The 27741-nt window shown below is 49.7% G+C and overlaps 9 protein-coding genes across 9 annotated transcripts; 7 read left to right on the top strand and 2 right to left on the bottom strand.

The window, feature by feature from the left end:
- Positions 1-684: 684 nt before the first annotated feature.
- Positions 685-1091, top strand: N7509_008754 (putative Yippee zinc-binding protein Moh1; the record flags this gene model as incomplete). Its single annotated transcript, XM_056633391.1, has 2 exons — positions 685-783; positions 858-1091. 2 exons carry the CDS (start codon positions 685-687, stop codon positions 1089-1091), a joined length of 333 nt encoding a protein of 110 aa, XP_056484011.1.
- Positions 1092-2133: 1042 nt separating this feature from the next.
- On the top strand, positions 2134-3554 carry N7509_008753 (alcohol dehydrogenase family protein; the record flags this gene model as incomplete). Its single annotated transcript, XM_056633390.1, has 6 exons — positions 2134-2279; positions 2350-2496; positions 2571-2667; positions 2739-3203; positions 3265-3386; positions 3452-3554. The coding sequence occupies 6 exons, from the start codon at positions 2134-2136 to the stop codon at positions 3552-3554; spliced, it is 1080 nt and encodes a 359-aa protein (XP_056484010.1).
- A 672-nt stretch (positions 3555-4226) lies between these two features.
- N7509_008752 (KH domain-containing protein) lies at positions 4227-5480 on the top strand (the record flags this gene model as incomplete). Its single annotated transcript, XM_056633389.1, has 2 exons — positions 4227-4620; positions 4789-5480. 2 exons carry the CDS (start codon positions 4227-4229, stop codon positions 5478-5480), a joined length of 1086 nt encoding a protein of 361 aa, XP_056484009.1.
- Positions 5481-6521: 1041 nt separating this feature from the next.
- On the bottom strand, positions 6522-7708 carry N7509_008751 (glycoside hydrolase family 16 protein; the record flags this gene model as incomplete). Its single annotated transcript, XM_056633388.1, has 2 exons — positions 6522-6816; positions 6894-7708. 2 exons carry the CDS (start codon positions 7706-7708, stop codon positions 6522-6524), a joined length of 1110 nt encoding a protein of 369 aa, XP_056484008.1.
- Positions 7709-10017: 2309 nt separating this feature from the next.
- On the top strand, positions 10018-13079 carry N7509_008750 (2-oxoglutarate dehydrogenase family protein; the record flags this gene model as incomplete). Its single annotated transcript, XM_056633387.1, has 3 exons — positions 10018-10041; positions 10101-12492; positions 12559-13079. 3 exons carry the CDS (start codon positions 10018-10020, stop codon positions 13077-13079), a joined length of 2937 nt encoding a protein of 978 aa, XP_056484007.1.
- A 670-nt stretch (positions 13080-13749) lies between these two features.
- On the bottom strand, positions 13750-15950 carry N7509_008749 (putative LPXTG-motif cell wall anchor domain protein; the record flags this gene model as incomplete). Its single annotated transcript, XM_056633386.1, has 3 exons — positions 13750-14166; positions 14226-15614; positions 15741-15950. The coding sequence occupies 3 exons, from the start codon at positions 15948-15950 to the stop codon at positions 13750-13752; spliced, it is 2016 nt and encodes a 671-aa protein (XP_056484006.1).
- A 1012-nt stretch (positions 15951-16962) lies between these two features.
- Positions 16963-18796, top strand: N7509_008748 (uncharacterized protein; the record flags this gene model as incomplete). Its single annotated transcript, XM_056633385.1, has 2 exons — positions 16963-16979; positions 17245-18796. 2 exons carry the CDS (start codon positions 16963-16965, stop codon positions 18794-18796), a joined length of 1569 nt encoding a protein of 522 aa, XP_056484005.1.
- Positions 18797-23407: 4611 nt separating this feature from the next.
- Positions 23408-25577, top strand: dspD (putative protein-tyrosine phosphatase; the record flags this gene model as incomplete). The annotated part of the gene is made up of 2 exons (XM_056633384.1): positions 23408-23935; positions 23994-25577. 2 exons carry the CDS (start codon positions 23408-23410, stop codon positions 25575-25577), a joined length of 2112 nt encoding a protein of 703 aa, XP_056484004.1.
- A 924-nt stretch (positions 25578-26501) lies between these two features.
- Positions 26502-27682, top strand: N7509_008746 (putative S-adenosylmethionine-dependent methyltransferase; the record flags this gene model as incomplete). Its single annotated transcript, XM_056633383.1, has 3 exons — positions 26502-26560; positions 26778-27132; positions 27191-27682. 3 exons carry the CDS (start codon positions 26502-26504, stop codon positions 27680-27682), a joined length of 906 nt encoding a protein of 301 aa, XP_056484003.1.
- Positions 27683-27741: the final 59 nt, after the last annotated feature.

Here is a 27741-nt window from a genome sequence, read left to right as displayed (position 1 = left end):
AAATCGCATCAATGGGGAGGTAAAGGTAAACAGCTGATCCCACCCGATCCGGTCCACTGCGGGGCGCCGCCCAACTTCACTCATTCCCATCCTTGAAACTCCCCGACGTTTCTTCTCCCCCGTCTTCTCCTCACCACTCAATCTTCTCTGCGTTTCGGCCTCTGCTTCTTCCATCATTCACCCAAAAGTCTTGGGAACCGACTAGTTTCTTGGCCTCTTCCGCGAATCCCCGTTCAACTTACCAGTTACAACTGTTTTGCCCCAAGGTGCTCAGGCCCGGCCTCCGCTTATCGGGAACGATCTTATCGTCAGCGACTCGTCAGGCTGACCAGCTTGACGTGTCCGACCTTCCTGACCTCGCCTGACCTTGTTACCCATCCCAAAGATCTCTATCTGGACGTTGAAGTGAATCTACACACCACCAAAAACCCCAAGGGAAGCTTCAGCGAGACCCGGACGAACTGTAGGACCGCGAAGTTCTGTGATCAAGCTGGGCGGGGTAGTCTAGTCGCAACCTGACGACTACCTTAGATCTTTCCTAGGCCTTCTACCTCTCAACTCTTCTGCTGAACATTTATCTTCTATCTGCCATCTAATCTTGAGCACCCGCTTTGAACTGAACCCCCGTCTGAATCTCCCATGACGAACAGCAATTTCCTGGACGTCTCTCACACTACCATAAACATGGGTATTGCATACAACGTCTACTTGACCTCCAACAAGATCTTCGGCTGCAAGAATTGCAAAACCCACCTTGCAGACTACGATGATATTATCAGCCGAGTGAGATCCTTACCCTGAATCCGGTCGATATCCTTCGCCTCTTTCCAAAGGCTAACCTTCCTTTCTTTCACTAGAACTTCCGCGGCCAGCATGGCAAAGCCTACCTCTTCAACACCGTCGTCAATGTAACTGCCTCAGATGCAGTGGAACGCAGTATGACAACTGGGAGACATGTCGTTCGTGATATTGCATGTCGCCAGTGCAAGGAAACGGTAGGGTGGAAGTACGATAAGGCTTATGAGAACTCGGAGAAGTACAAAGAGGGGAAGTTCATTCTGGAAGAGGAGCTCCTCTGCGTCGTTTGCTGAAAGGCCTACCCTTCTTCTCTATCGTATGGTAGCTTATTTAAGCTATCTGCACCACATCGCCATTATTCACGACCAGTATGACCTGCCAGCGAAAGATCACCCGATGGGATTTTTGCGTTTCTTTTCATGTCTTATCTTTCTCGCCAGACTGATGATCCGGAAATTTGCTTCCCTGCTGCTTCTTGCCGTTTCTTGTTTCCTTGCCTAGCTACGGTGTTTCAAATGGAGTTACTTGCGACTTGGGGTTTTCAAGGAAACTTGCCTCGATGAGGTTTTATGGATGAGCCATCTACAGGGTTGGGCTCCACATGATGGAGAGATTCCAATGAATGAGATTTAGGTACCATAGTATCGCTTCTCTTCACTGATTAATATTCTTTGCTACTGTGTTTTGCTGTAAGCTTGAAGCCCTCTATTAGATGCTCTGGGGCCTTTGGTGTTCCCAGCCGGCTGCCACCCTAGTTGTTACTAGTACTTCAGTAAACAGTACGATATCTCAACCTATTCGATACTCTCCGAGGCCTGATATGAGAGGCCGTTTCAAAAGACAGAAGCTGCCCGGGAGCAGAGCGTTTACAAACTGGTATTGTTCGTGCTTCAAAATCTACCGACAAGCACTTAGCCTGGCAAGATCACACGAGTCTCGTCATGCAACTAAGATATCGTTCGCCCGGTTTCATGTACAGGCTCTTGTCCCCAGATGCCTAGCTTCACCCGCAATTCCTCGTGTGGAGAAACCCATTTAACCGTGCCCGGAAGTGTATAGACCCACCACACAGAAAGACACACGATTGGACCCGCAAATTCCTACATCGGAGTGCCTTTTTCTGGAAAGGGCCACGCGGGACCACCGCGCCCTACGCATTATGGCTCCAGTCATGTAGCTTTTCAGAATCTCAGCGGGGTTTGGCTTTGATCTCGCTAGGCCGGGCCGGTTGGCTCCGTTGCCGAGCGCTTCTATTCCACCTTTCACCGATATTAAGCTTTCACCCTTCTTAGACAGACCCGGCAATCCAGTGGTAAAAGAAAATACAAGAATAAAATGGCTACCACATCTTCTCCCGGAACCATGCAGGCGGTGGTGTTCAAGGAGCCCTTCAAGGTGGCTGTTGAGCAGCGGCCCATCCCCACAGTGCAGGGTCCCGAGGATATCATCATCAAGGTGAAATATACGGCGCTATGTGGAAGGTGTGTCCACCGGATCATGCACCCCAGATACCTTGGTAGAATCCGTGCGTTAATGCCGTCTTTAAAATAGTGATCTGCATGTCTATCGTGGCATTGAGCCTAGCCCCGAGGGTCCTATCATGGGCCACGAGTTTATGGGTGAAATTGTCGAACTTGGCAGTGATGTGAAGAGCCTCCAGAAGGGAGACCGTGTCGTCAGTGCTTTCACTACATCGTGGTATGTACTATGTTTCGCGTGGTTGTGGGGGTGAAGCTTTCATTTTCAGTCGGTGGAATCTGACATCATGACAGCGGCAAGTGCTTCTACTGCAAGCAAGGGTTCTCTTCGCGCTGCGAAAAGAGTACGCTCTTCGGCTGTGAAATGCTGGATGGTGGCCAGGCTCAATATGTCAGTATTGTGACGATATTTGAAAGAAGAAAAAAATAACGAAATCTCGATCTAATCTCATTCCATCTCAGGTCCGAGTTCCCAATGCCGAGGGCACTGTTATGAAAGCCCCCGAGGGGGTGGATGAGAAATATCTTGTCTTGCTAGGAGACATCTTTCCCACTGGCTATTTCGCCGCTTTTAATGCGCTGAAGAACTCAACCCCCGAGCAGATTGCTGAGCAGACCGTGGTGGTCATCGGCCTTGGACCGGTTGGTCTCTGCGCACTCATCAATGTCCTCGAATTCAAGCCCAAGCATGTCCTGGCAGTTGATTCTGTCCCGTCGAGACTAGAGCTTGCCAAGTCACTGGGTGGTGAGCCTTGGAACTTCATGACTGACCGTGAGGGTCTGGACAAGCGTGTGAAAGAGCTTACAGAGGGACGTGGCGCTGATGCGGTTGTCGAGGTGGTCGGGCTGAGTCCGGCGCTACGCACTGCTTATGAACTACTGCGACCGTGGGGAACTATCAGTAGTGTAGGAGTTCATAATGCCGAGGTAAGGCTATCAAGAAGTGGTTGTGCGAAGCTGAAGACTGTGGCTAATCAGTGGAATGTAGATTCCGTGGGATGGCAATGATGCCTATTCGAAGAACCTCACTGTTCAGATGGGCCGGTGCCCTGTTCGATCAGTCACCCCTGAGGCACTAGAGAATCTGAAGAAGAACCAGCATAAGCTTGGGTGAGTTGCTTGAGATGTCTCTTTCACTCCATCGGTGAAACAAGGATTGCTGACTTTTGAGATAGATTCATGACGGAGAAGATTATGCCACTCTCGCAGGCTGTGGAGGCGTATGAGCTGTTTAATGCGATGAAGGTGCAGAAAGTGGTATTTTTGGCAGATGAGTGAATAAGTGAATACTGTCTGGGATATTGGAAATAGACATAGATTGAGGGGGGGGAGTAGATGTGATAGATATCAACCTACTAGTAGTAGTACTACTAGTACCAGTGGCAACCCTGGGTCCAGTCCCACCAACTGGCGAGTCTCCGCTTAACTCAGAAGATTCCCTTTCCTTCAACTCTTCTCACCTTCACCTTCTTCCCTTTCACGCCTCCGATCCTCCTACCTCCTACCTCCTTCACATCTCCCTCTCCATCCCCCCCTACTTTATCCTCCCCTTTTCTCTCTCCCCCACTTTCTTCCTCCCCTCTTCCCTCTTCTCTTCACTCCCCTCCCCCTCCTCCCCCCCTCTTCTTGCACCACCACCGCCTTCCCCTCCCTCACACTCTGATTTCTCCACTTCGCTCGCGGACCCTCATCAGTAAGTCACTCTATTCCCTTCCCCCCCATCGCGCCGGCTATCTTGCATATTTTCCCTTATGTTAGATAGTTGCAAAGTGCGATTCACTTGCTGCGCTTTTTGGTATTTGCTGCAGTGGCTGATTATGACGTTCCTCAGAGACCTCCCCTCCATCCACTTGGCGACCGTGTGACTTCCGACCCGTGTGCATTTATCTATCTTGACCTCGACCACCACACCTCATCCTACTTCCAAGTCGACCTTTAACTCCCTTTAAAATGGCTACTACCGAAGTTCACCAAACCACCGTCGTCGAGGAGACTATGCCCGATGCCTTCAATGATACCCTGGGCGAGACGGAGGCTCTCGATGTCACTCCCAAGACTGAAGAAGAGTATGCTCAGTCCATGCTGACTCTGCGCGCGATCGTCTCGTCCAAGGAGGCTGGCGTCATTATCGGCAAGGCTGGCAAGAACGTTGCGGATCTGCGCGACGAGACTGGCGTCAAAGCCGGTGTGAGCAAGGTTGTTCCCGGCGTCCACGACCGTGTCCTTACTGTTACCGGAGTCCTTGAAGGCACCGCTCGCGCCTATGCGATCGTCGCCAAAAGCCTTCTTGAAGGCGCCCCTCAGATGGGTATGGGAGGCATCGTCTCCAATAATGGTACTCACCGTGAGTATTTCGTCCCTAACCTCCTCGCGCTTTGAAGTCAAATCAATTTCTATTCTATCGTCTGGCTTTTTTGGCCCTTTTAAAAGATCTGGAAGATGAAATATTTCAGGAGACTTTTTTGCAACTGAAATGTCTCAGATCTTGCTAACACCTCTTCTCTTATTCTAGCCGTTCGCCTCTTGATTTCCCACAACCAAATGGGTACTATTATCGGACGACAGGGCCTGAAGATCAAGCACATCCAAGATGCCTCTGGTGTGCGTATGGTTGCTCAAAAGGAGATGCTTCCCCAGTCCACCGAGCGGATCGTTGAGGTGCAGGGCACCCCAGAAGGTATCGAGAAGGCTGTCTGGGAAATCGGCAAGTGCCTCATCGATGACTGGCAGCGTGGCTCTGGCACTGTTCTCTATAACCCCGCTGTCCGCGCCTCCCTCGGTCAGCAGCCCGCTCAAAGCACCAGCCCGACTGGTGGCAATGGTTACACCAGCCGTCAGTACAACCGCACCGGTAACGGTGCCGACTTCAGCGACAACAGTGGCTATAACCGTCGGCCTAGCTCGGATGCAGGCACTCGTGGATACCCCCTGGTGACCGAAGATGGCGAAGAAATCCAAACCCAAAACATCAGCATTCCTGCGGACATGGTTGGCTGTATCATCGGCCGTGGTGGTACCAAGATCACCGAGATCCGCCGGAGCTCCGGCGCTCGCATTTCGATCGCGAAGGCTCCGCATGATGAGACCGGCGAGCGCATGTTTACGATCATGGGAAGTGCCCAGGCTAATGAGAAGGCCCTATACCTCCTTTACGAAAACCTCGAGGCCGAGAAGACTCGCCGCAGCCAGCTGCCCCAGGAGTAAGCACTTTGCTATACAATGGCAGGGAGTCTTAAGAGGGACAGGTTCCCTTTATGTTTTGCTTAAACCTTACGACTTCGGAGACTGTCGGTCATGATCAGCGGCGGTCATGTGTAAGCGAGTTTGTTCGATTTATGTTACTTTTTTTTTTATTCCTTCAACTTCTAGTCGCGATCCGCGTCGGTTTCTCTTAGCCTTCATGCAGAACATGCATCTCAGTGCTTGCGGATTAATAATTTCTTTTCCACGGTAATAGGAAGCTTAGGGTTTGACAGCATATTGACCTCGGTGCTCATTTGTTCTCTTTATGTTCTCTCTGAGGTCCTGACATGATCTCTGGGTATGACGAACGACTCGGAGTTCGGCATATCACCACCTCTATCACTGTGGCAGTCATTGGGCTTGTTATATCGTGCGTTCACTTCGAACAAAGGAGCATCCTGCTCGGCTTGCTTCTTTGTTGGTGATACGTATGCTGTGAAGCAGTGAGAGAAATCTTCGCCGTTATCCTCTATCAACGTCCTCGCGAATGCGTCCTACATTAAACAGTCTATCTCTATCCGAAAAGCGATCGCCCTCGCTATCTGATCGCAATATCCTCAAATACCACCTTTGAGCGTTGAAACTACGGTCCATGCTAAGGGGTTGAAGTGGTGTGGCTGCAGAGTTCAAACCGGAAAATCAACGCAGGAAAAAAAAAAATACCGGGTTCAGTCAGGTAGAAAATTTCCTACACTACTGAGTTTCCTGGAACAAAATGGGGAGTTCTTTTGTCAAATACTAGTACTCAGAATATGAGCCCAGCCTTCTGCTTTTGCTTTTCAATTCACTGTCTTGTCGTATATTATGTGTGCATGGTGGATGCAAATAACTTGAACCGCCGTAACGTCTCATAGAGGGTAGTTGTTGAAGTTGTATAATACTAGTAGAAGATAGAAACCGTGTCACGGATATATGTACATAAAAGAGCTTGAAGAAATCCCGAGAAAGAAAGAAACTGAACCAAAGAGGAAGAGATAATCCCAACATTGGAAGATCCAGCTGTTAACGCACCTGCTGGTAGCTCGTCTGACCCCATTGACTTGACCGCCATTTGTTTTTCATGCTATTCATTTCGTCCAATTCTTCACTTCTTTGGCCATTGTCCAATCCACGCTGAAGGCGCCCTTTTTGGCGCTGGCGTCGACACCACCATCCAAAGGCGGCGAATATGATAAGTCCTGCGGCTGCTGCACCACAATAAACACCAATATGGGCACCGTTCCCTAGGTCATCCCATTTTTGAGACAAAGTTTCTGCGGGCTTCTTGTTGATTTCAGCTTTTGCAGTGGAGTTACCCCTAGAGTATCGCCGTTAGCTAATGATCGAAAGCTCGCGAAGGAAAGGGAGCAAGAATATTAGTCTAGAATCACTCACTCAACAGTTTTGATGCTTTCGTAAGTCCCATTTTGGTTGGTATACTTATACTCCTTCCCTGAATGAAAGTCTTGCACTCGGATCTTTTGTACCGTCATAGTAAAAGGTAGGTCAGACCAATCCACCAAACCGCCACCCCATTCGATGTTACCGGTAGATTGTGACTTGATTCCAACCGGCCAATTGCTGACTTTGACTCTGCATGGCGTTTGGGGATAATTTTTGCCGTAGACGGTTAATGGTTCTGAGTAGTTGACCGTCCGCATTAATTTGCCATCAATCCACCATTCGAGTCTGTCTTTATCCCAGTAGGAAGTGTAGTTGTGAAATTCCGTATCGGCATTTGCAACGGGGTGGTAGCCACCGCGGTCACTTGTCGTAGTATTTCCTTTTCCAAAGAAATCGGACTGCACCTGGCTTGTATTGTAGCCAACCCATTCCCAATCTATCTCATCCAGGTCATCTGATTGCAAGATGACACTGCTGATGATTCCCGCTCCTTTGGCCATTTTCACATGAGCCTCCATAACTCCGAAGAAGATATAAAAGTTGGACTGTAGAAGGGTAGAGCCGTTCTCTTTTGTGATCTTGAAATCGGCGCCTTCATCGGTGTAGTCGAGTGTTCCAGTCGCCATGTCCCAAAGTTCATCATCGAGAGTCGAGTTGAACAACCACGTATGTTCGGTACCGAGAGCCGGATCGGCATCGCATGTTGTGTTCTTGAGCGGGTTACATGATGTCTGGTCTTCGGCAAGGACGCAAAGGGTTTGAAATGCCGCAATTGTAAGGACAACGAGATAAGAGAATGGCTTCATGCTGAAACGGCGGGGTATAGATTGGCGTTGAGCCCAGCACGGCGAGATTCCCTGTACCTTGTGGCCTCTGCTATCTCAGTGCATCGAAGACCAAATACTTCGTTCAACGAAGAGGAAGAAAGAGGAGGAGGAATTGACAGATTTCTCCCGGTCGTCGATTTTTCAGGGGCCCAGTCACTGGGGTAATCTTAGACCCCCGATACTAGCTCTTGGGGAAATCAAGAAAAGAGGCCAATAGGCGAGACTAAAAACTAACCGCAATCGGAAATCAAATGCTTCATACAAGCCCCCTTGGGCTCTCTCCAGGCATCAGCCGGAATTGAGACTGCTTGAAACGATCCCCTCCTAGAGATAACGAAGACATAGCTCGTTAACTAACCCCTTGTACGTTCCGTGGCCGTTTCAGCAATGGCTTAACTAAGTCTATAGATTGGGCTATTGATTCTTCTTTTGTGCTGTTTTGAACTCAAGAGCCGACCAAATTTCGACAGCTAAGACTTTCTTCCGGTGGGCAGATACCCACAGCAATAAATACTTATGATCCATCCGAAGCATCCCATTGGCAATTTTTCAAAGGTCTCTAGAAAAGATCCACCTTGCGGACGTAAGTTCCTAATTTAGCTCCTTTTAGCTCCTTTTAGCTCTTTCTATCATGACTAATCAGCCACATAACTTCCTATCGTAGTTAGAGGCGTCGTCAACCTCGCAAAGGTGGATGATTAAACGGTTGTTCTCTCGATTCTATTGGTAAGAATGGAATCTACTGAGTATGGCTAGTCAGGAACCACTTGAATAGTTTGATTCATGGCTGAGGCCGGTAAATCCGAGGGTTTGATCTCCGATAAATTCAACCGTTCACGCCCCAATAGTTCGTCAGTTCGTAATCAGGTATAAATGGACTTGCTCCTTGAGGCAACTTGCTTCCAATGTTGCAGGTTGACCGTTTATGAAATTCTGCGCCTTTCAACAAGGTTGGTTGGAGATAGACGGATGGTTATATTTTTAGTGCCCGCCGCAATACTCGTAATTCCTCTCGATTCTTTAAGGTGCTCATGCCAATGCTTATCATGGCATCATCACTTGACTTCCAAGGTCAGCCGTAAACTTCGGAATTATGTTTTAATATATGAATATAGAATCCTTATCAGGCTAGCGGATTATCAAATTTGACTAGCTCAGTATACAACTACGATCCGCTGGAAACGACCAACTCGAGCGACGTCACACTTGGGTATAACCCCCAGCTTCACTCAAATCTTGGAATCTCTGAGCCAATTGAACAGAAAAGAACGTTTGTAAGGACCCCAAAAATTTAAAAACAATATCAAGATAGTTTACAAGCGAGATATCTTTTTCGGTGGTTTTTGGTGTATCTTGAACACCCTCAGAGTATCAGGGGATTTCAAAAGAGAGAGAAAGGAGAATCACACAAGCCATAATCTGTTGGGGCTTGTACATGTGGATGCACGAAAGGTGTAGTGGATAGATGGTGGTGGCGGTGGTGAAGAAGAAGCCAAGCAAAGCTATCGAGGACATCCTGTATGCCTGAGGCAGGCCAGCCTTAAAACTAAGACTTTTTACTCTAATTATTCCCAGATTTTTACTTCCTAGAGCTGAGGCTTGTATTAGGGTCTAATATTTTCTTAAAAATTGACAAAATCTTAATATTTTTGAGGGCTGTTAAATGGACCGCCCTTTTTACTTTTCTCTAGAGAAGCCACCCACACTCTTTATTGATCTAATGTAACCTAGCTAGCTAAAGACCGATTTTGCACACCAGTCTGTGAGTAATAAATCTTACTTTAGCACCGTAGTTCTGTAGACGCAAACCAAGTGAAGAGAATTGTCATTTTCAGCCCAGCGCACGCAAATGTTATCGAAGAAATAGGCATTTAGTGATTCATGGGAGGTTACAAGCCACAACCGACAATCATCGGCATCATTTCGCGATGCCGAACGTCGGATGGGGGGCCCGACACTCTCCCCGCATCGGCTACTTCACGGTTATATGGATATTCTAAAATTCACCGATAATCACTCAAAGCTCAATAAAAAGAAAAAAAATCCACAGAATCAGTATTTAATGTTAAATTTCGGTTAAGTTGAGCCACCATCTGAAGATCCGGTCTTGTTGGAGGTCTAATCTACCAAGAGGGGTATTTGAAGATAGCGTCGGGCAATATAGTATTGTCACATCCGCAAGAATGCTTTCGTCAAAAACTTTACTCCTACGATGTCCGGAGAGACTTGGTGCTAAAGCTATTACCCAAAATGCAAGGTACAACCTAGTGGCATCCCGAAGCCAATATATGCGAGGCCTCCAGCCTCAACGAGTAAGTTACCATGGACTAATCCCATTGCCATACCCGAATGCTAACCCAGACATATCTAGCAATACTACTCTGCTGCTTCTATGGCAAGCTCATCGGATTATCTGGACCACATATATACTGCTTGGCGTCAAGATCCAGCTTCTGTCCATTCTTCCTGGCGAGAATATTTCAATGCCGTCGAAAATGGCCTCCCAACCTCGGAGCCTACGTTTGAGCCGCTTGAAAAGTCTCAATTGTTCTTGAATACAAACAACAAGGGTGTCGGCAAGGAGTTTCCAGCTTCATCTACTACGCTCGATCATTATTCCAAGACCGTGCGCTTAGTCCGCGCCTATCAAGATTTTGGTCACAAGAAGGCCAAAACAAATCCACTTAATCTCCCCGAGAAGAGATTCGTGTATCCAGAGGAACTCAAACTAGAATTTTATGGATTCACCGAGTCTGATATGGATCATGAAGTTGTTCTCGGTCCTGAAGTGCTACCATACTTCGTCTCAGCTGGCACTCGAACAATGACCCTCCGAGAGATTATCAAAACTTGCGAGAGTTTATACTGCGGATCGATTGGTGCTGAGTGTAGTCACGTTGAAACTATCGAGGAACGTCAATGGATTCGTGAGCGACTAGAAGTCCCCGAGCCTTACCGGTTCACCCCAGAAGAGAAAAAGCGAATCCTTGATCGTCTTGTTTGGACAACCAATTTCGAGAAATTCATGTCCGCCAAGTTCCCCAATGCTAAGCGATTCAGTATTGAAGGTGTCGAGACTCAGATCCCGGCTTTAAAAGCGATTATCGATGCAAGCGCAGAAAATGGTGTCAAGAATATTATCTTCCCTTGCTGTCACCGTGGCAAGTTGAATGTGCTCAGCAATGTAGGTCGAAAGCCAAACGAGCTGATCTTCAGTGAATTTTCTTCCGATTCAGAATCTCGTCAGAATATCTCAGGTGACGTCAAATACCACCTTGGAATTAGCCATGATCGAAAAACTCCCAGTGGAAAAGATGTGAATGTTTTGATATTGCCAAACCCATCTCACCTGGAAGCCCAGAATACACTTGGCCAAGGCATGGCGCGAGCTGTCCAGCACCAGAATCACGGGGATCGAGCGTCTACAATGGTTTTGAACAGTCACACGGATGCCTCTTTCTCTGGTCAGGGAGTCATCTACGAAACCTTGGGGCTCTCTGGGTTGAAATTCTACGAAACGGGTGGTACTGTGCACTTGATTATCAACAACCAAATCGGATTCACCACGGACGCCGACTCTTCGCGAACCTCGCCCTATGCGTCAGATATAGCAAAGAGCATTGCCGCCCCCATATTTCACGTTAATGCGGATGATGCCGAGGCCGTGGTTTTTGTTTGCAAGATGGCTGCGGATTATCGCGCAAGATTTGGCAAAGATTGCTGGGTTGACATGATCTGCTACAGAAAGCATGGTCACAATGAAATGGATCAGCCGTTCTTTACTCAACCGATGATGTACGAGCAGATCGAGAAGAAGACTCCTCACCTTGAATCATACACAAAGAAACTGGCACAGGAAGGAGTGGTCACAGTGGATGAAGTCAAACAGATGGAGGTCAGGGTTTGGGAGGAGATGGCTAGGAGTCTTGAAAATAGCACAAGTCCCGAGGCACTTGAGCGTGAGTATCTCACTGCCCCATGGCGGGATATGAAGACACCAGAAGAGGTCACGCGGGAGAGCTTTGCAGCAAAGGCAACTTCTATTGACCACGATATGGTTGGAACGATCGCAAGCAAGCTCGGCGTTCCTGCAGAGCCATTCCAACTACACAAAAGCTTGAGACGAATTCTTCAAAAGCGCCAGCAGAGCCTAGCAGATGGTCGGGATATTGATTGGGCCACGGCTGAGGCTCTGGCAATGGGGAGTTTATGCCTCGAAGGGCATCATGTTCGTGTCTCCGGCCAAGACGTTGAGCGCGGTACTTTCTCACAACGCCATGCCGTGCTTCATGATCAAAAAGACGGAGGAGCCTATTTACCACTGAACAATCTCAGCCCGGGTCAAGGCGAATTCACTATTGGGAACTCTTCACTGAGCGAATATGGCGTAATGGGGTTCGATTACGGTTATTCTTGCATGTACCCGAATAGCTTGGTGATGTGGGAGGCACAATTTGGCGACTTTGCAAACAACGCACAATGTATCATCGACCAATTCATCTCATCCGCAGAGAATAAATGGCTCCTGCGCTCTGGGCTTGTTTTATCTCTGCCTCATGGGTTTGATGGACAGGGACCAGAGCATTCTTCGGCCCGAATGGAGCGTTTTCTGCAGTTATGCAGCGAGGATGGCCGCTTCTTTCCGACAGAGAAACAGATTGAGAGACAGCATCAAGACGCCAACATGCAAGTGGTTCAAATGACTACCCCGGCCAACATTTTCCATGTGTTGAGACGACAGTTGCACAGAGATTTCAGGAAGCGTAAGTCTTAACTGGAATGAAAATACTACAGTTCCCTCTCAGCTAATTCATTCACACAAAATCCAGCCCTTATTCTATTTTTCTCGAAGTCTCTGCTACGCCATCCCTCAGCGAAGTCTCACATCGAGGAATTCACAGGAGACTCTCAGTTCCAACCTCTGATTGCTGACCCGGCACATGGCACTGCAATCGCCATACCCTCGGAAATCAAAAGAGTCATCTACTGTTCTGGGCAAGTTTATTTCGCGCTGGCAAGCTACCGCGATGCGCATGGGATAACAGACACGGCGATTACCCGCATTGAGCAGCTACATCCTTTCCCTTGGGAGCAAGCGAGGGATAATCTCATTCAGTATTCAAACGCCTCTGATATTGTCTGGTGCCAAGAGGAGTCTTTGAACGACGGACCGTGGTCTTTTGCAAAGACTCGTCTAGAAACGATTTTTGATACCACGGGCCAGCACAAGGGTCGTCGCCTGCGTTTTGCAGGTCGTGGGGCAACGCCCAGTGTCGCCACGGGGTTTGGTAAAGAGCACCGGGCACAGGAAGCAGCCTTACTGGAAGAAGCATTTCAAAGATCAGGGTGATCTATATCGTTTCTTTGAGGGAGTTTAGTTTGACGAGCAGTAGTGGAAATAAAAACTCTCATTCATTCGTAAGAGAAAATCGTTCCACAAAATGATGTGGCTAAAATAAAAAAGAGAAAAGTGTGAAATGTACAAGAAGAAAAAGAAGTATTGAACATGAACGCCGGGCGATATGGTCGGTTTTGTACATGTATCCAATGGTGCTGGAGACCAATGATTCGGCAGGAGTCCCGTCCCAGGAGGGAAATAATTTGAACAAGATGAAACAGAGTGTGAAAATAAGAGATAATGTCGATACAAAGGGACTTTGGGGTTCGTCTCTGTCGGGTGAGTGGCATATCGTAACTCATTTTGAGACATTTCGGATGAAAGAAGCCGATAGTGAATTTGTCATGATGCACCAATGTCGAATGGTGTCAAAGAGTTGTTTGTTTTGGACAATGCGACGAAAGACTCCGGATCCATTCAGTATGCGCACGCAATGCAAACGAAAGCGTCTAAGGGGGAAAAAAATAAAAACGCCAAGTGTGTTGTGTCGAAATATTCGAGGTGAAACATGGTCAGATGCTGTGGCGCTACGTTAAGTGAGTAAGAAGGAGGCGTAACCGAATTTAAGTGGTCGGTAGGCATGCATAATGGCGCGTCAACAGAGTGTGCGAGAGGCATAAATTTAGTCGATACTGTCATCGATGTTGGCAGATTCATCAGGTGCAGTAGAAGAGCGGGTTCTGAGACCAAATCTCCGCGCCCCTAAACTGTTGGTACGGAGTCGAGGCTGTTGAATAGGTGTATAACTGGTCGCCGTTTTACTCGATGGGATGCCGATTCGAGTTTTCGGGGACTCTACCTGGGGCGAGCGGGGGCTTTCTTCGGCCCCGGAGCGCGGCGTGGCATTTGAGAAGCTTGTAGAAAGGCCGTACCGGCGCGATCCGGCTTGGATATTGGAGCGGGGTGCAGCGGGGGAATAAACGCCGGGTGTCATATAGCTACGACGAGCTGGTATCCCGGTCTGTGATGAGACAGTAGGCGTTCGTGGCTGTGGGGTAAACGCCTGAGGCGTTGGAGGGGCCTGAGAAAGCGCCGGTGCCTGAAATTGTGTGGACCGAGGAGATATCCCAGGCCCTGGTCCTGGGGAGCGTTCGAGACGGACCGCGAGTGGCTATAAGAAAATCGCTGGCGCGGAGACACATTCTGAGCTGGGCTGGGTGTGCCGATCTCGGTCGCAGCTCGGGAAAGTGAGCGACTATGCGGGCTAGAAATTTCTCCATTTTCGTCGTCGAAGGTTAACCTGCGGTTCCGAAGAGTAGTGGAAGCGCGGTGAAGGCGACTAGGCGGAGGAGCGACGCTGGGTGATTGGGGAGATTTGGCTTCAGTAGGATTACTAGGGCTGTGGTTGATGAGAGATGCTCTTCGCGCTTCGAGACGACTAGAGATGCGGCTAGTACTTTGTCGCCGCTCGACATTTTCGGGTTCGTGATTGATCGTTCGCTGGTAGGAGGAGCCCGGGGCAAGCGATTCGTTCTCCCCGCCATTAGATCGTTGAGGCTGCACAGTGCTGGCGTGACTGGAGGATGGTCGAGTTTTCTTGAGTTGCTCATCCGTCAACGCCAAACACAGCTCTGTCAGGCTACGACACACGCTGTCGGCTTTACGTCGGGCTTGTCTTTCTGACGAAGTATATCCTCCATTTACCACAGACACAGTGCCTGACGGGGTTGTATTGGCGCCCAACAAAGTTGAGAGCTTCAATGCATCAGTGATCGTCGCATCTAGTGCGGAATACACGTCACTGCTTAGTACCACCTTGGCCTTGGCCAATGCGGATTGCAATAGGGGATGCACCTGATCATGGACAACACTTTCAGCGTCTGCAGCGGATGTACTGGCTTTACGGTGGTGTCTGGGAGAAGTTGAGATTGCAGTCATGGTCGTGGCGGCGGTTCGGGGTCTTTCGTTCGATGTCCCCGAGATCGCGGCTTGCGACGATGGCGGAAGTTTCCCAGTGAGCTCCAGCTTGCGAATCCGAGACTTTAAATCATCAAGTTCATCCCAAACGGTAGAAGGCGCATTTGTAGATAATGTTGACTCTGTACCATCCGCGCGCGATTTTTCAGCCTCGCCGCGAATTCTCTCCGTCGCCTCGGAGGTCGATGGCTGCCGGCTGCTTCGTACTGTTGAAAGGGTTGAATTGCGTTGTAGACGCGGTTCATGGAAGGAAGAACGGCGCTCCCCGCTGACTGAGGCCGAATGAGGAGAGGCCTCTGGACTGGTGCGACTGAGTCGGCTTCGTGGCGCGCCAATGGTTGACCGGGCACCAGATCCTAAACTTGAATAGCGGAAGCGATTGTGGTCGTCTAGAGGATGAGAGGAGGCTGCTGGCGTGTGGAGAGAGCTGTAGGCGAGCGTTGGGGATTCATTCTGCGCAAGCAAGGGGCTCTCCGCATTGCTGAGGCGCTGATCGGGAGAGGGGGTTTGTTCGGTGTCAAACCGCGTGGTTGGTGACCGGAGAGATTGGCTTGAATAACCAAGTCGTGACTAGTAGGCATTTTGTGAGCTTCATGGTCACCTAGTCCCGAGCGAATGGGGTTGGATCGATGCAACGACCAGCAACAGCAACAGCAACGCGAACCAGAGCTCAGATGTAAGGGGAGAGAAACTTACTCGACGAAAATCCGAGCGACCCAATGAATCGCGACGGTCTGAGTCTGTTCTAGCAATGTTCAAGAAGATATCTTCATTTTTGCGGGCTTCGTCAGGCCGCGAGGGCATTTCCAACGGTTCCCGCCCCAGTCGATAAGAGCCGTTCAGGGCGCGAGCATTATGATCATTCGCCAGGGTCCTTGTTTCGGAGTAAGCGACGCTGGATGGCATGGTGCCTTTTTTTTCACATGAGGTAACAGTGGCTCAACGGCATTGGGAGGAGAGAGCGGAGAAAGGTAAGGAACTTGAAATCGGGAAGCTGTGAGGCTGGGGGGAGGGAAGAAGCTAGGCTAGTGTGTAAATGTAAAAGTGGAGGAGGATCGGGGCCCAGTGCAATCAGGCCGGGAAGGGTCAGGAGGGCGTTTCACAACTGGCCTAAGTACCTAGGTAGATGGAGTAGTGGGGCTGCAAAGTTGATGAGTTCAGTCTGGAGAGTATGAGTGGTATGAGTATACAGAACTCCATATAAACTCGCCAGTTTTTTACATCTAATCTAGTCAAAAAGGACCATTCTGTATGTTTTTGACTGTTTCCATGGGTCACCGCTGATTTCATCGCTCCCCCCGATGGCACTATTTATGCATGTACGATCACCCCTCGTCGCAAGTTCGCAGATGTGCAGATGTGCAGACTTGCAGATGCAAACTAGACAGGCGACCTATCGAACATCCTGCACGAGGCCGATTAAGAATATCTGACCTGTCCAGTTTGAATGTTGTTGTCGTTGGTGTGGAGCAGGTGTGCTGGTCAACATGGTAGCGAAAGTTAGGGCGGGGTCTAGAAGCCCACAAAATGGAGGCTCAGGATCCATCCAGATGGTCTCAGAAATCCAGAATTAGACCCAGTATTGGGGAATTTGACAATGTGGTCATGGTCATGGTCAGTCACTAGTTTCTTGATCTTGATTGTTTCTCGAAAGATCATGCCAAGCCCCGCTAGGCCCAGTTAGGTGGAGAACCGGGTCGCTCGGGAATATTGATCTTCCGGTATCTCATCCGAACAGTATCTTACATCTTACATAGCGTGGCAGATGAGATGAGATAGACCGACAGGCGGGTGGTCTTGGTTTATTCAAGGGATTGACCTCATCTGAAGGTACCCTACCCATTATCTCATGTTTAGCATCGCGTCGACTCGTTACCCACAAGCCCATACCATCCCTCACACATTCAGTGCCTAGGCTATGCCGGCAACATGTCAGTAAGCCCGTCAGCCCACTTAAAGGAGGTCTCGTTCAAACCTCTCAGATCAAAGCTTGGATGCAGGACATGCAAGTAAGCTCATGCATTCCCATGTAATAACCTCGGGACCATTATTAAACATTCTCTCCAGAATTCGAAGAGTCAAGTGTGGTGAAGAAAAAACCTCAGTGTCTCCGATGTACGAGCACAGGTCGCAAATGCGACTATCAAAATGGGAACTCTATCAAATATTCTTCCACATTTACAGCCCTTCCATTGCACAGTTCACTTTCCTTATCGCAAGATAAAGGATCGCGGGAGCGTCGTGCTTTTGCCTATTATTTCCAGCATGCCGCAGAGTCCATCGGTGGTGGATTGGATGTGGAATTCTGGCGCATCATTGTTCCACAGGTCTGCCGCAGTGAATCGGCTATATGGGATGCTATGATTTCCATCAGCTCATTATTTGAATGTCCTGATCCCTGCCCCGATCTGACATCTCTACGTCGCGGCAACCAACCCCATTTCCTCAGCCAAAAACACCAAGATGCATTGGATTGGTATTCTCGTGCGGTAACCACTGTTCGAGAAAGTATCGAAAGAGGCGGCGCGGACGCCTTTGTTGGATTAATCACTTGCGTTCTATTTATCTGTATAGAAACCCTTCTGGGGGGTGTCGAGGAGGCGTTGCGCCTCTATGGACAGGGTATACACCTGATCCATACCTTGCGAGCCCAGAGCCAGTGTGGCACCGTGGCACCAGCAAAACTTTTTCTCCTCAGGGAGACTATCATTCCCTTTTTCGTCCGATTAGGGGCAGTCTCTCTTCACAGCGTCTGGGCTTTGGCGAGTACGTTAGTAGATGAGTCTGGGGATGTGTTTGCAACGAAGCAACAACTTACCTCTTTGAAGTCTGCTCGTGATGCCATTGTCGTCCTAGCTACAGAAATCCCACTCTTCGAAAGCAGATGTGAAGACTATCTCAAAAGGTCCCACGCCTGGCATATATCAGAAGAGATGATGCATCGGCAACGAGTCCTATCAGCCAAACTCAAGAGTTGGCATCTTGCTTTTACAAAATTTATGGAGCCCGGCTTATCAGCGTCGGAGATTGGAACCGGCGCCCTTCTCCTCACCTACTATGAGATGCTGTCTGTCATGTTGACAGTATGTGTGTCATCATCACGAATTACAACAGATGCTTGTTTCCACAATTTTCAAAACATAGTGGAACAAGGTGCCGTTGCGGTGAACAGCTTGGCAGGACCGGACGGCACACTGCCGCCATTCACATTTGAAGTGGGTGTTGGTCTACCACTCTGGTTCACATGTCTGAGATGTCGCGAGCCGACGGTCCGGCGGACAGCTTTAGCCCTACTCCGTCGAACACACCGTTTATACGGTCTTTACAAACGGGACGAGGGGGCCGCTCTTGCCGAGACAATCATGATGATGGAGGAACGCCAAGCAATTGAGATGAGCATGGCTCCAAGTACAATCAGCGGCCAGCTCAGCATTCTCAACTCGACACTTGCTGCAAGTCCGTCTCCTCCGCCATCGGAGGTAGACATCAGAATACCAGGCCTGGTAATTCCACAGGGGGCACGTATTCGACCGCATGGTGTTTTTCGGCCACGAGACGGCTACCCTCCCGAAGCAACGGAGAAAGACATTGCCATGTGGAAAAGAAGCGATGAGCAGCCTATTATGCAATACTCGTGGAACGAATACGATCAAGCCAGCAACATGTGGACAAGGGTTTACGGATATGCCCCCCCTGGGTCCTTGATTGCCATCGACCCCCATGGACTGGAGACTGAAGAAGAAACATCATGAGTAATGCCGAAATGATCACGAAAATCTCAAGATAATTAATGCATCAACAATTTCCAAATTTTCAAACTCAAACGATGCATTATGTCGTATGTTTGCACATATCGGAGATATACTAGTTCCCTTGCTGTAAATTTGAAAGAACTATAGTATCTACCGAGACATATAGGCTATTGGTGATCTGCCACCCTTAATCTGAGCCAGGTAATGTATATTATAGGTTTGGAATACAATACGGTACGTATGCCATCGTGAGGCCCTCGGAAAAACTCCCGATGGACAGTAGCGCGTGCTGGCTATGGGGTACGAAAAACAAAGAAAGACAGTCTAGAGAGTATGTACAATGTTATACGTGACACGTACCCCAACGTCGTCTGTGATAGGCGCAAAGAAATAAGTAAATAAATAAATCATAAATGCGGATCGGGGTAGAAAGGAGGCTGGGAGAATTTTGATGTGGGCCGGAACCGGCTCTGTTGGGTCTTTCATGCACTGGGCCGTCTATACGCCAACTGCATACACCAACACGAGCGACCTGCTCCAGAGGCTTGCTCTAACTCGATCACACGGAGGGTGCAATGCGTGGAATGTCGTACCAATTTAGAGCGCCAAGCTGCATGGGTAAACACTGGAGTCGGCGACCTGCTCATATCCCTGCTGTATTTATGAGAGTGACTTTCCATAACGCGCACTGGTGTCTACGGCGTACATATTACATGGTTCCAGTGTACGGAGAGATCGGAAGTAGACATGTCGGAGGTAATACTTTAAAGGTTTTTTTTTTGTTGAGCTTCAAGTTGTTTCAAGTCAGTTGTAGCATCAAACAAATGAGGGCGGGAACCACGGTTTCGCAAAGCAAAACCGTGGATTCGGAGCCGAGGGTGCCACCGCCGACCAGTCACTCGTTCGCTGTCTGGAATACAGTGGATAGTATCTTCATCTACTGTCCGGTAGTGTCGGGTAACATCTAGTCTTGGGTTTTATTTGCTGTGGATTAGTTTTCCACGTGGCGAGTGTCAGTGCCGTGTCAGTCTTAGTGCTAGAGGTATGGGGTCTGGGGATGCTTGTGTCAATGATATGTCTTGGTAAAGGTTACGAGTACTGAGGTTGAGATTGTCTGTCCAATGTGTGATATACTAGTAGTATGGCTGCTAGTCGTACCAACCACTGGCAGTGTCCCTATTGTACTACTAGCACCAAAGGATCAAGGTACTAGAACAGCAGGCTTAATATAGTATGAATGGTCGTAAATAAACAGTAGTTTCATATCTTTCCAAAAATTGAATGATGGAAAGAACACTCAACAAGTTTAGCAGACAGATCTGACATGAATCATGTCTTTCCCTTTTCAAGGTTGAAATGGCATCATCAAAAAAAGACCCCCGGTGTTGATTTTCAAGGGTACCATGGTAGCTGTAGTAGCGATATCCAGTCCGATGAGGATCTGGTGTCCAAGCATAGGCTGGTTGAACCTCGGTCAGAATTGTGATGTGATTCCTTGATTGTAGCAGAATTAGTATTCTGTAGCAGTCATAGTATGTACTTAGTGGTCAAGTATGTATACATGACACACCGCGATTCATTAGCGAGCTCCGGGGTTGATTATCGACTGTCTCATATCCCCGTTGGCCAGTGAACGCAGAGCAAGGATGCATTTACACGATTCGACTCCAGACTGGCGTCAACAGGAGAGGATTTTGTCCACCAATGAAAGGATGAAACAGGTACCAGGGAGACTCCGTCGCAGTAACCGCCTCAGGAGAGATTGTGGCAAAGGGGCCCGAAACAGAGGCGAAACAAGCGAGATGCGAAACGAACCAACGTCAGCTGGTTGCGCGCTGTGACCGTTGGTTCAGGAGATCTTTATTTTTAGAAGGTTCATGGTGAAACGTTTCGAGTTCACGAGGGATCCGGATCCGCGACCAGGTGTGGGCAATCTATTTGGAACCTGCAACGCCGGTGGAGTATAGGCTTGTATATCGAAGAATAGTAGGCACGGAGTAATCCGTATGTACTCCGTACATGGGAAGCAGACGCCTGGAGGAGAGGACGGCGGCACTGCATATACTACATGCAATGGTGTGTCTGGACCATTAACTAGCTCTACAATATATACAGAGGAGAGTAAGGACGGAGCTATAATACTGTACATACTTACATGTGTACGGGTTGTATGTACTTACCAACTCCGTACTCCGTACCGTACCACACTTCACCTTGAACGCTTTCATATGATAGCGGCGAGTGGCACTGGCACTACTTGCTGATGCCTTACTTCGCCTCTCCACCAAGTTTCAGGATGGCGGGCTACCACGTGGAAAAGAAGTCGATCATTTCGGTTCCCACAGGTGATCACGACTCCCCGTTTGACCGATAACACGTCCATTGGGCTGGGAATTTGGATGGGGTTGATGGACCGTGTGGATGAAGATATTCGCAAAATGACCTCACGAGCAGCTCCATTGTAACGCAGAAATGAGAAGGAGTCGTCGTAGTGCCGAAACGTAATGGGAGGTGATCGCCCGCAAGCAGCCAGGTATCGATGATAGGCTGTGGCCACACTCCGCCCAAGGGGCCACTAGCGCCTACTAGTGCGGGTTTGGCGTGTTTCAGAGTCACCAACCCAGATCCATTGCTCGGAGGGTTTCAGAATGAAGATGGATATGGCTTGGCCTCACCGAAAGACTGCAGTGGCAATGGTTGATTCAGCTATTCAGCGGAGGCTGTAAAGTAGTGGAAGTGGTGGGAGTAGTAGTATTCCTCGTATCAAGGTATACTCTGTGCTCTGTGCTCTGTGCTCCGTACTCCGTATGATATGGTAAGATGGTAAGGTAAGATTCTAGTACTACCAATTCGGAGCAGGCAGTTCCATGGGTCAGACCGGAACCAGCCAGCCTGGGTAGCCCACCGTTCACCCGTGTTGACTCCTTGTTTCCGTCTGGCTGTACTTCGTATGAGTAGTTACATACGGAGGAACAGGGAACCGTGCACTCGCTGTCTGAACACATTAACACAATCGGACGGGTCGGATAGGTCCGAATTTGGAATTCCCAGAATCGCCTTGGCCAACACGCAGCCTCCCCCCCCGCCCACACATCCCGTCTTTCATCCTCTGCGTCCTTCGTCCTGGAAGTTTCTCGAGTGGGTGGATCGGTGTCACCTCTGGGCAACTCATATTCGACCAGCCTCCTTGTCTTATCCCCACCGGTGATGGAGCCAGGTCCTTAAAGGGAACCTTCCAATCACACAGCCCCATCTAATTTCATCGCGTGCCCTAGGGTATACTACTCCGTACTGGAGGGGGGGAAGGGACGCGAAATGTCCCCGAGGCTCAGCTCTACTTTGTAGAGAAAGTGGGACGGGGGCAGCGATGTGGAAGTGGGACCGGGCTTTTTTTTCTTTTCGAGAATAAACCAACTCGCACACCATAGGCTGGGTGGAGGTAGGAAGAGACTGGATACACTGAAGAGTATGACCAACCAAGATGCCAGATAACGAGGGGAAAGGAGTGTGAACCTGCGGGAACGAACGGCATGGGCCTCTCAGTTGCGTGCATTTGGCGCCGAAGCTGTCTTCCCAAGGGCGGCTAAAATTAGAGCTGCAAGTGGTGATTGGCTATGGAGGTAGTATACATACGTTACAAGATCCCATGTATGGAGTATACGGAGTATACTCAGTATACTTGTATGATACCCGATACAGTGACCAAACTCCTCCCTGCTCCTGTCTGCTCCTGTCTGCTCCTGCCTGCTCCTGCTCCTCGACCCTCCACACCCGTACCATACCGTACTGGCAAATTACAGTGGGGGCAATCGAGATCTCTAACACCCGTACTGTAGAATCTAAATAAACCATTGGCAGTAAGGGTCCTAAACCTCCCCAAAAACTTCCCCCCCTCCATCATCTTCACCTCTTCTACCTTTCCCTTCCTTCCCTGACTGTACGAGGTTTCATCATCTGGACCTCTTTTTCCCTTCCCTTCCCTTCCCTTCCCTTCCCTTTTCCACATTCCTGTTCCCCGGAGGAACCACCGCCCACCCATTCAGGCCCTACCCGGCATTCTCTCCAATTCAACCGCCTTGCCCTTTTCCTTTCTCTCTCTCTCGTTCTTTTTTTAAATCACCTTTTCTCGGTTGTCTCTGTCACTCCTTCGTTCCCTTCGCCCATCTTCAATTCGGTCTGCGCCCTTTGTCCACATCTGTTGCGCAACAACCACTCGGGCCAACTCTTAATCTAGGTACGTTTTGTGACCACCCAGTGGGATCCCCCGTCACCTCCACCACCAAATGCATCGTTACAAAGGAAAATAAGAAAGATGAAGTCTCCTTGGGAAATGGAACTCGTGTCTGAGAATATTTCCAACCGGCTTTGCATGGTCGCCGATCATTATTCCAACCCTTGCTGCTTGCGCTTGCCGCCTAGATCATGTTCGAAGCATAGCTGACATCACCTTGAAAAGAACCGCGGACCTCATTTGCGCAGGCAGCAAACTTACCTCCACGCTCTGATCACAACGAATGTCCCTCTAGCCTGGCTGCCCTTGCCCTCCTGTGAAATACCGCGGTGGGCTTGAGAGGGTCCTTCCTTTCCACCCACCACTACAGACCCCAAACCATGCCGGTACAAACCAGTCCACTGTCCTTCCCGGACTCGTTCCCGTCGTTCATGTCCGTTTATGGTGGTCTGCCGCAGCGATATAAGGAGGAAGAGAACGTGATCCATCCTCTTCAAGTTCCGACCCATATTCCTGTGAATACTACATCAGCTCGACGCTTGCTACCATCTCCCAACCCCCATCGCGAGAGCGTCTCGTCGATGACCTCGACCTCCACCGAATCCTCTCCTACCACGACGATTTCGCCCTTTGACTCACCTTCTGGAGGGGATATCTCTCCCAGCTCTTCGCCGGAATCTCCTTCCGCCATGCCCCTTTCCTACCCTAAATTCACGCCTCCCGTACGCCCTCTAGATGTGGCACCGAGGTCCATGATGTCGGCCGACAGCACCCGACTTTTGAGCTCGCCAAACATGGCCCGTTCCGATTCCAGCGGGAAACGCGCGCGCAACCTGAAGAACCTCAGTTTGCGTGTCCCCCCCGCCATCGCAATCAAGACCGCCAATTGCAACCGCCTCGGTAATGGAGTCAACCTCCAATACCCACCTTTCCGCGCCACCATCTCCCTTCCCAATGGCCCCGAAGACCGGCCGTCGACGTCCCGCCAACCTCACCATCCAAACACCCGCTTTTGACAAGTCCTTCTTAGAAAAGGGCGCTGATCTTGTCCCGCCGACTCCGCTCGGGCACCAGTCTTTGCGACATGCCGAATCCTCGCCATCTCTCGCCTCGATCACATCCCCTTCCTTTGCTCCCCGTGGTGGCATGCAACTTCCACGCCCAATTTCGCACCATGGGTTACGCCCGCTCTCGGGCACATCTTTCGAGGACACGATCACTCCTATGACATCCTTGCAGGAGGACAGCTCTTCTTTCTCAAGCCGAGTTCTTCATGGCTTGAAAGAGGAAGATGATCATCCAGACTCTCGAGAGTCAACCCGCAAAACTTCGCGTGGTTACCCGAACGGACCCGTCCGGATATACGATTCTGGAGTGTTTTTGTACCTCGAGCCTACTGCCGAAGAAGCTGCCAAGTTTGATGTGGTGATCAACGTTGCCAAAGAAGTCGCCAACCCATTCGACAACCAGAAGGGGACAGAGCGTAATGACACAGTAATGAGCACCTGGCGCAATGCATCCAGAGCTTCGAAGCGATTTTCCAACGGTGATCCTCAAACTGCCATCTCGGAAATTTCTTTTAAATCCGCCTTTGAGTTCCAGCCCTCCGACTCTGAATCGCCCACTCCGACTCCGACAACACCAACGCAAACCTCCATGTCTACTACCCCAGAATATCTACATGTTAGCTGGGACCACAATTCGGAAATTCTCGATGATTTGCTACCACTTTGTGAACTCATCGACGACCGTATTGAGGAAGGCAAGAAGGTTCTTGTTCATTGCCAGCTTGGAGCCAGTCGCTCTGCGTCGCTAGTGATCGCCTATGGCCTCTACAAAAACCGACACATGGACTTCAATTCGATGTATGAGCAGGTCAAGGCGCGCAGCGAATGGGTCGGTCCCAACATGAGCCTCATCTACCAGCTGACAGACTTCCGTTCGCGGCTGCTACGAGGAGCCTCATCGAAACCCCCTCCTCGGGAATGGTTTGTCTCGACCGGCCGCAGATGCTCTGAACCCCAGGTGACAAGAGCCGAACGGGAAGAAGCTATGAAGCGTGCTAAATCGCCTTTCCGAGGCCTTGCGCAAGCGCCTTCAATGGGCTGCTTGACCCTGCCGTCCACGAGTCCGGTTCGACCGAAGACCAGCGATAACGGGAACAAATCGCCCAAACGCAGCCTCTCCCCTCGACCATTACCATTTCGCCAAAAGTTCCAGTCAATCGAACCTGCATCGGGTCGCCCACGAGGCTTGCCACGCAGTGTTAGCAGCTGCGATCCTCTCGTCCAGACTCATGTCTTCGTGCGTGACGCCCCCGACCAAGGACCGGGCGGGATATTCTCACCCAGAACCTCGGGGTTCATGGTTCCCCCTGTGCCGTCCATTCCACCGCAACATCTGAGGATCGATCGTTCTGCCGCGGCTTCTCCTCCGCCTGTTGCACCTTCATCCAACCCCGCCCAGTATGCCAACAAAACGGCAGACCCTCGTTCTCCTCCAACAGGAGGTGAGCTTCTTATCATGAGAAGCATCGACGAGTTCCTTTAATTGGCACCTGGTATTCTGAAGTCGTTCTTCGAATCCAGGGCCTGAAACGAGTCTACGACCTGACATTTCTGCATGTCTTATCGATTCTGAAAGAATCATTTATTTCTTCAACACCGGCCTTTCTCTTTTTGCCAACCTTCTACTTCTCCAGTCATATACCCTTTTGACCGGATTGATGATACCATGACCAAAGCGGGCTTTGCTGTCGCTCATCGCCTTTTACCATTACCTTCTATTTGCAGTCGGCAGGTCTCACACTCGAAACCCGCCGAATCCATTGCTACACTTTTTCTCCCTCTCCTTGAATTCATTTCCGGCGTCATGGGTGCGAAAATGAACACCACGGACTCATCTAGGGAGAACCATCGAATCCCCCGAGTCCGGGTAACTGTAATACTATTATTTCGGAGGATGACTGCACCACATTTTCACACCTTGCATCGGTTGTGCCTGATGCCAACCCAGCCTTCGCTTATCTTTCCTTTTGACTCTTGTCGCATCTGTTGATATGACAAGGCCTTCGTTATCTCTTTTCCTTGCTTCTGGTTCCTGAATTCCTCGCCCGTGCGCAAAACTTCTGCGATGCATCGGTCGAGGACGGAATAACAAATACCCCCTGTGCGCAGTCTATAGAAATGGAAGCCTCGAGCTTGATCTATAATTGATTCCTGTCGTAGTATTGTAAGCTATAGTTAATATATGCAAACCGTAGGCATTACTCATCTTAATAGAAAAAAGTCATCCAATCAACTTGGGCATTTCAATTTGGTTCCAATTATCCCATGGTGGAGGGTCATGTCGACCCTATTTGCGCAGGCCCACTACCCTAGAATTTGGGAAGCTGTCCCACATGGAGGTGATAAAGCGATAAGGAACGTCACCCGAATTTTTCCACGCATCCAACACCCTCACACGAACCACAAAATGACAGAAGAAGCTCATCCGACTTATCTATCACCCAGTGAGCTGGGCACTAAAGACTAGTAAGTGCCATTGAAGCCCCTATCCGCACCGATGGCCCCCGAGCTCGCTCCAAGTGAACCCGCGAGGGGCAGCAGAGGGCGGGGTATACGAAGTGTACTTGGGTGCTTTTTTTTTGGCTTTTTTTACATTACCATTCGCTGGCTTGTTATGCTATCCCCGTTACAATTATTATCAAGAAAATTCAGACCAAAAGCTAACTGTAATCACCACCTTAAGTTGGGAAACATACTACGCCCGCACGCTCGCGCACATCTCCAACCCCACCGCAACAGAAGAACAAGAAAACGCCCACGATGAGACCGCCAATGACGAAGATTCAGACGCAGACTCCGTCAACGACGAGGATGACCCCGGCACCTCCTGGTTCTCTGAACATAATGCCCCGGAAAAGGTGCTCCGTTTCCTGACACGCTCGTCCTTCCCTCTCTCTCCGCGAGCCACGCGCGGGTCTGCGCAACCGAGTGTTCTTGACCTGGGAACGGGAAATGGAAGCATGCTTGCTCTTTTGAGGAAGAAGGGTGGGTTCCGGGGGGGAGCTAGTCGGGGTGGATTATTCGGCGCAGAGCGTTTGGTTGGCGAGGGAATTACAGCGGACGAGGGGCCATTCGGCTTATCATACTGATTCCGAGGATGAGGAGGATTCTGATGAGGATGTGGCTGGCAACGGGACGGGAGCAGAAAATGCTCTTGTCGAGCCTCGTGAGATTCAATTTGAGGAATGGGATATTCTCGGTTCCAAGGCTATTCTCTCCCCATTTGGGACAAAAGTTTCGCCCGCTGATACGGATGAGACGCTTTCGTGGTTTCCGTATTCACGCGGTGGATTTGATATTGTGCTTGATAAGGGGACTTTCGATGCTATCTCCTTGGCTGGAGATGCGAAGGAGACCCAGGTTTGTGAGCGGTATCCTGGCATTGTCCGCCGGTTGATTCGGACTGGAGGGTTCTTGATCGTAACGAGTTGCAATTGGACGGAGGAGGAGCTTGTGCATTGGTTTACAGCTGCCGAGGGATCTGACCGGTTTATTGTCTGGGGCAGGGTTGAGTACCCCCGGTTTAGATTTGGGGGACAGGAAGGACAGGGTGTGTGTACAGTCTGCTTCCAGAGAGTTGTGTCTTAGATTTTCTTGATATGTGTTTCAAACTTCTCACGAATGATGTCTAAATGTGCAAATGGTAT

This window comes from Penicillium cosmopolitanum (assembly GCF_028827165.1).
Source record: "Penicillium cosmopolitanum strain IBT 29677 chromosome Unknown utg000009l:1.0-9042332.0:1.0-9050551.0, whole genome shotgun sequence".
Taxonomy (NCBI): domain Eukaryota; kingdom Fungi; phylum Ascomycota; class Eurotiomycetes; order Eurotiales; family Aspergillaceae; genus Penicillium; species Penicillium cosmopolitanum.
This window is presented reverse-complemented; position numbering and strand designations above follow the sequence as displayed.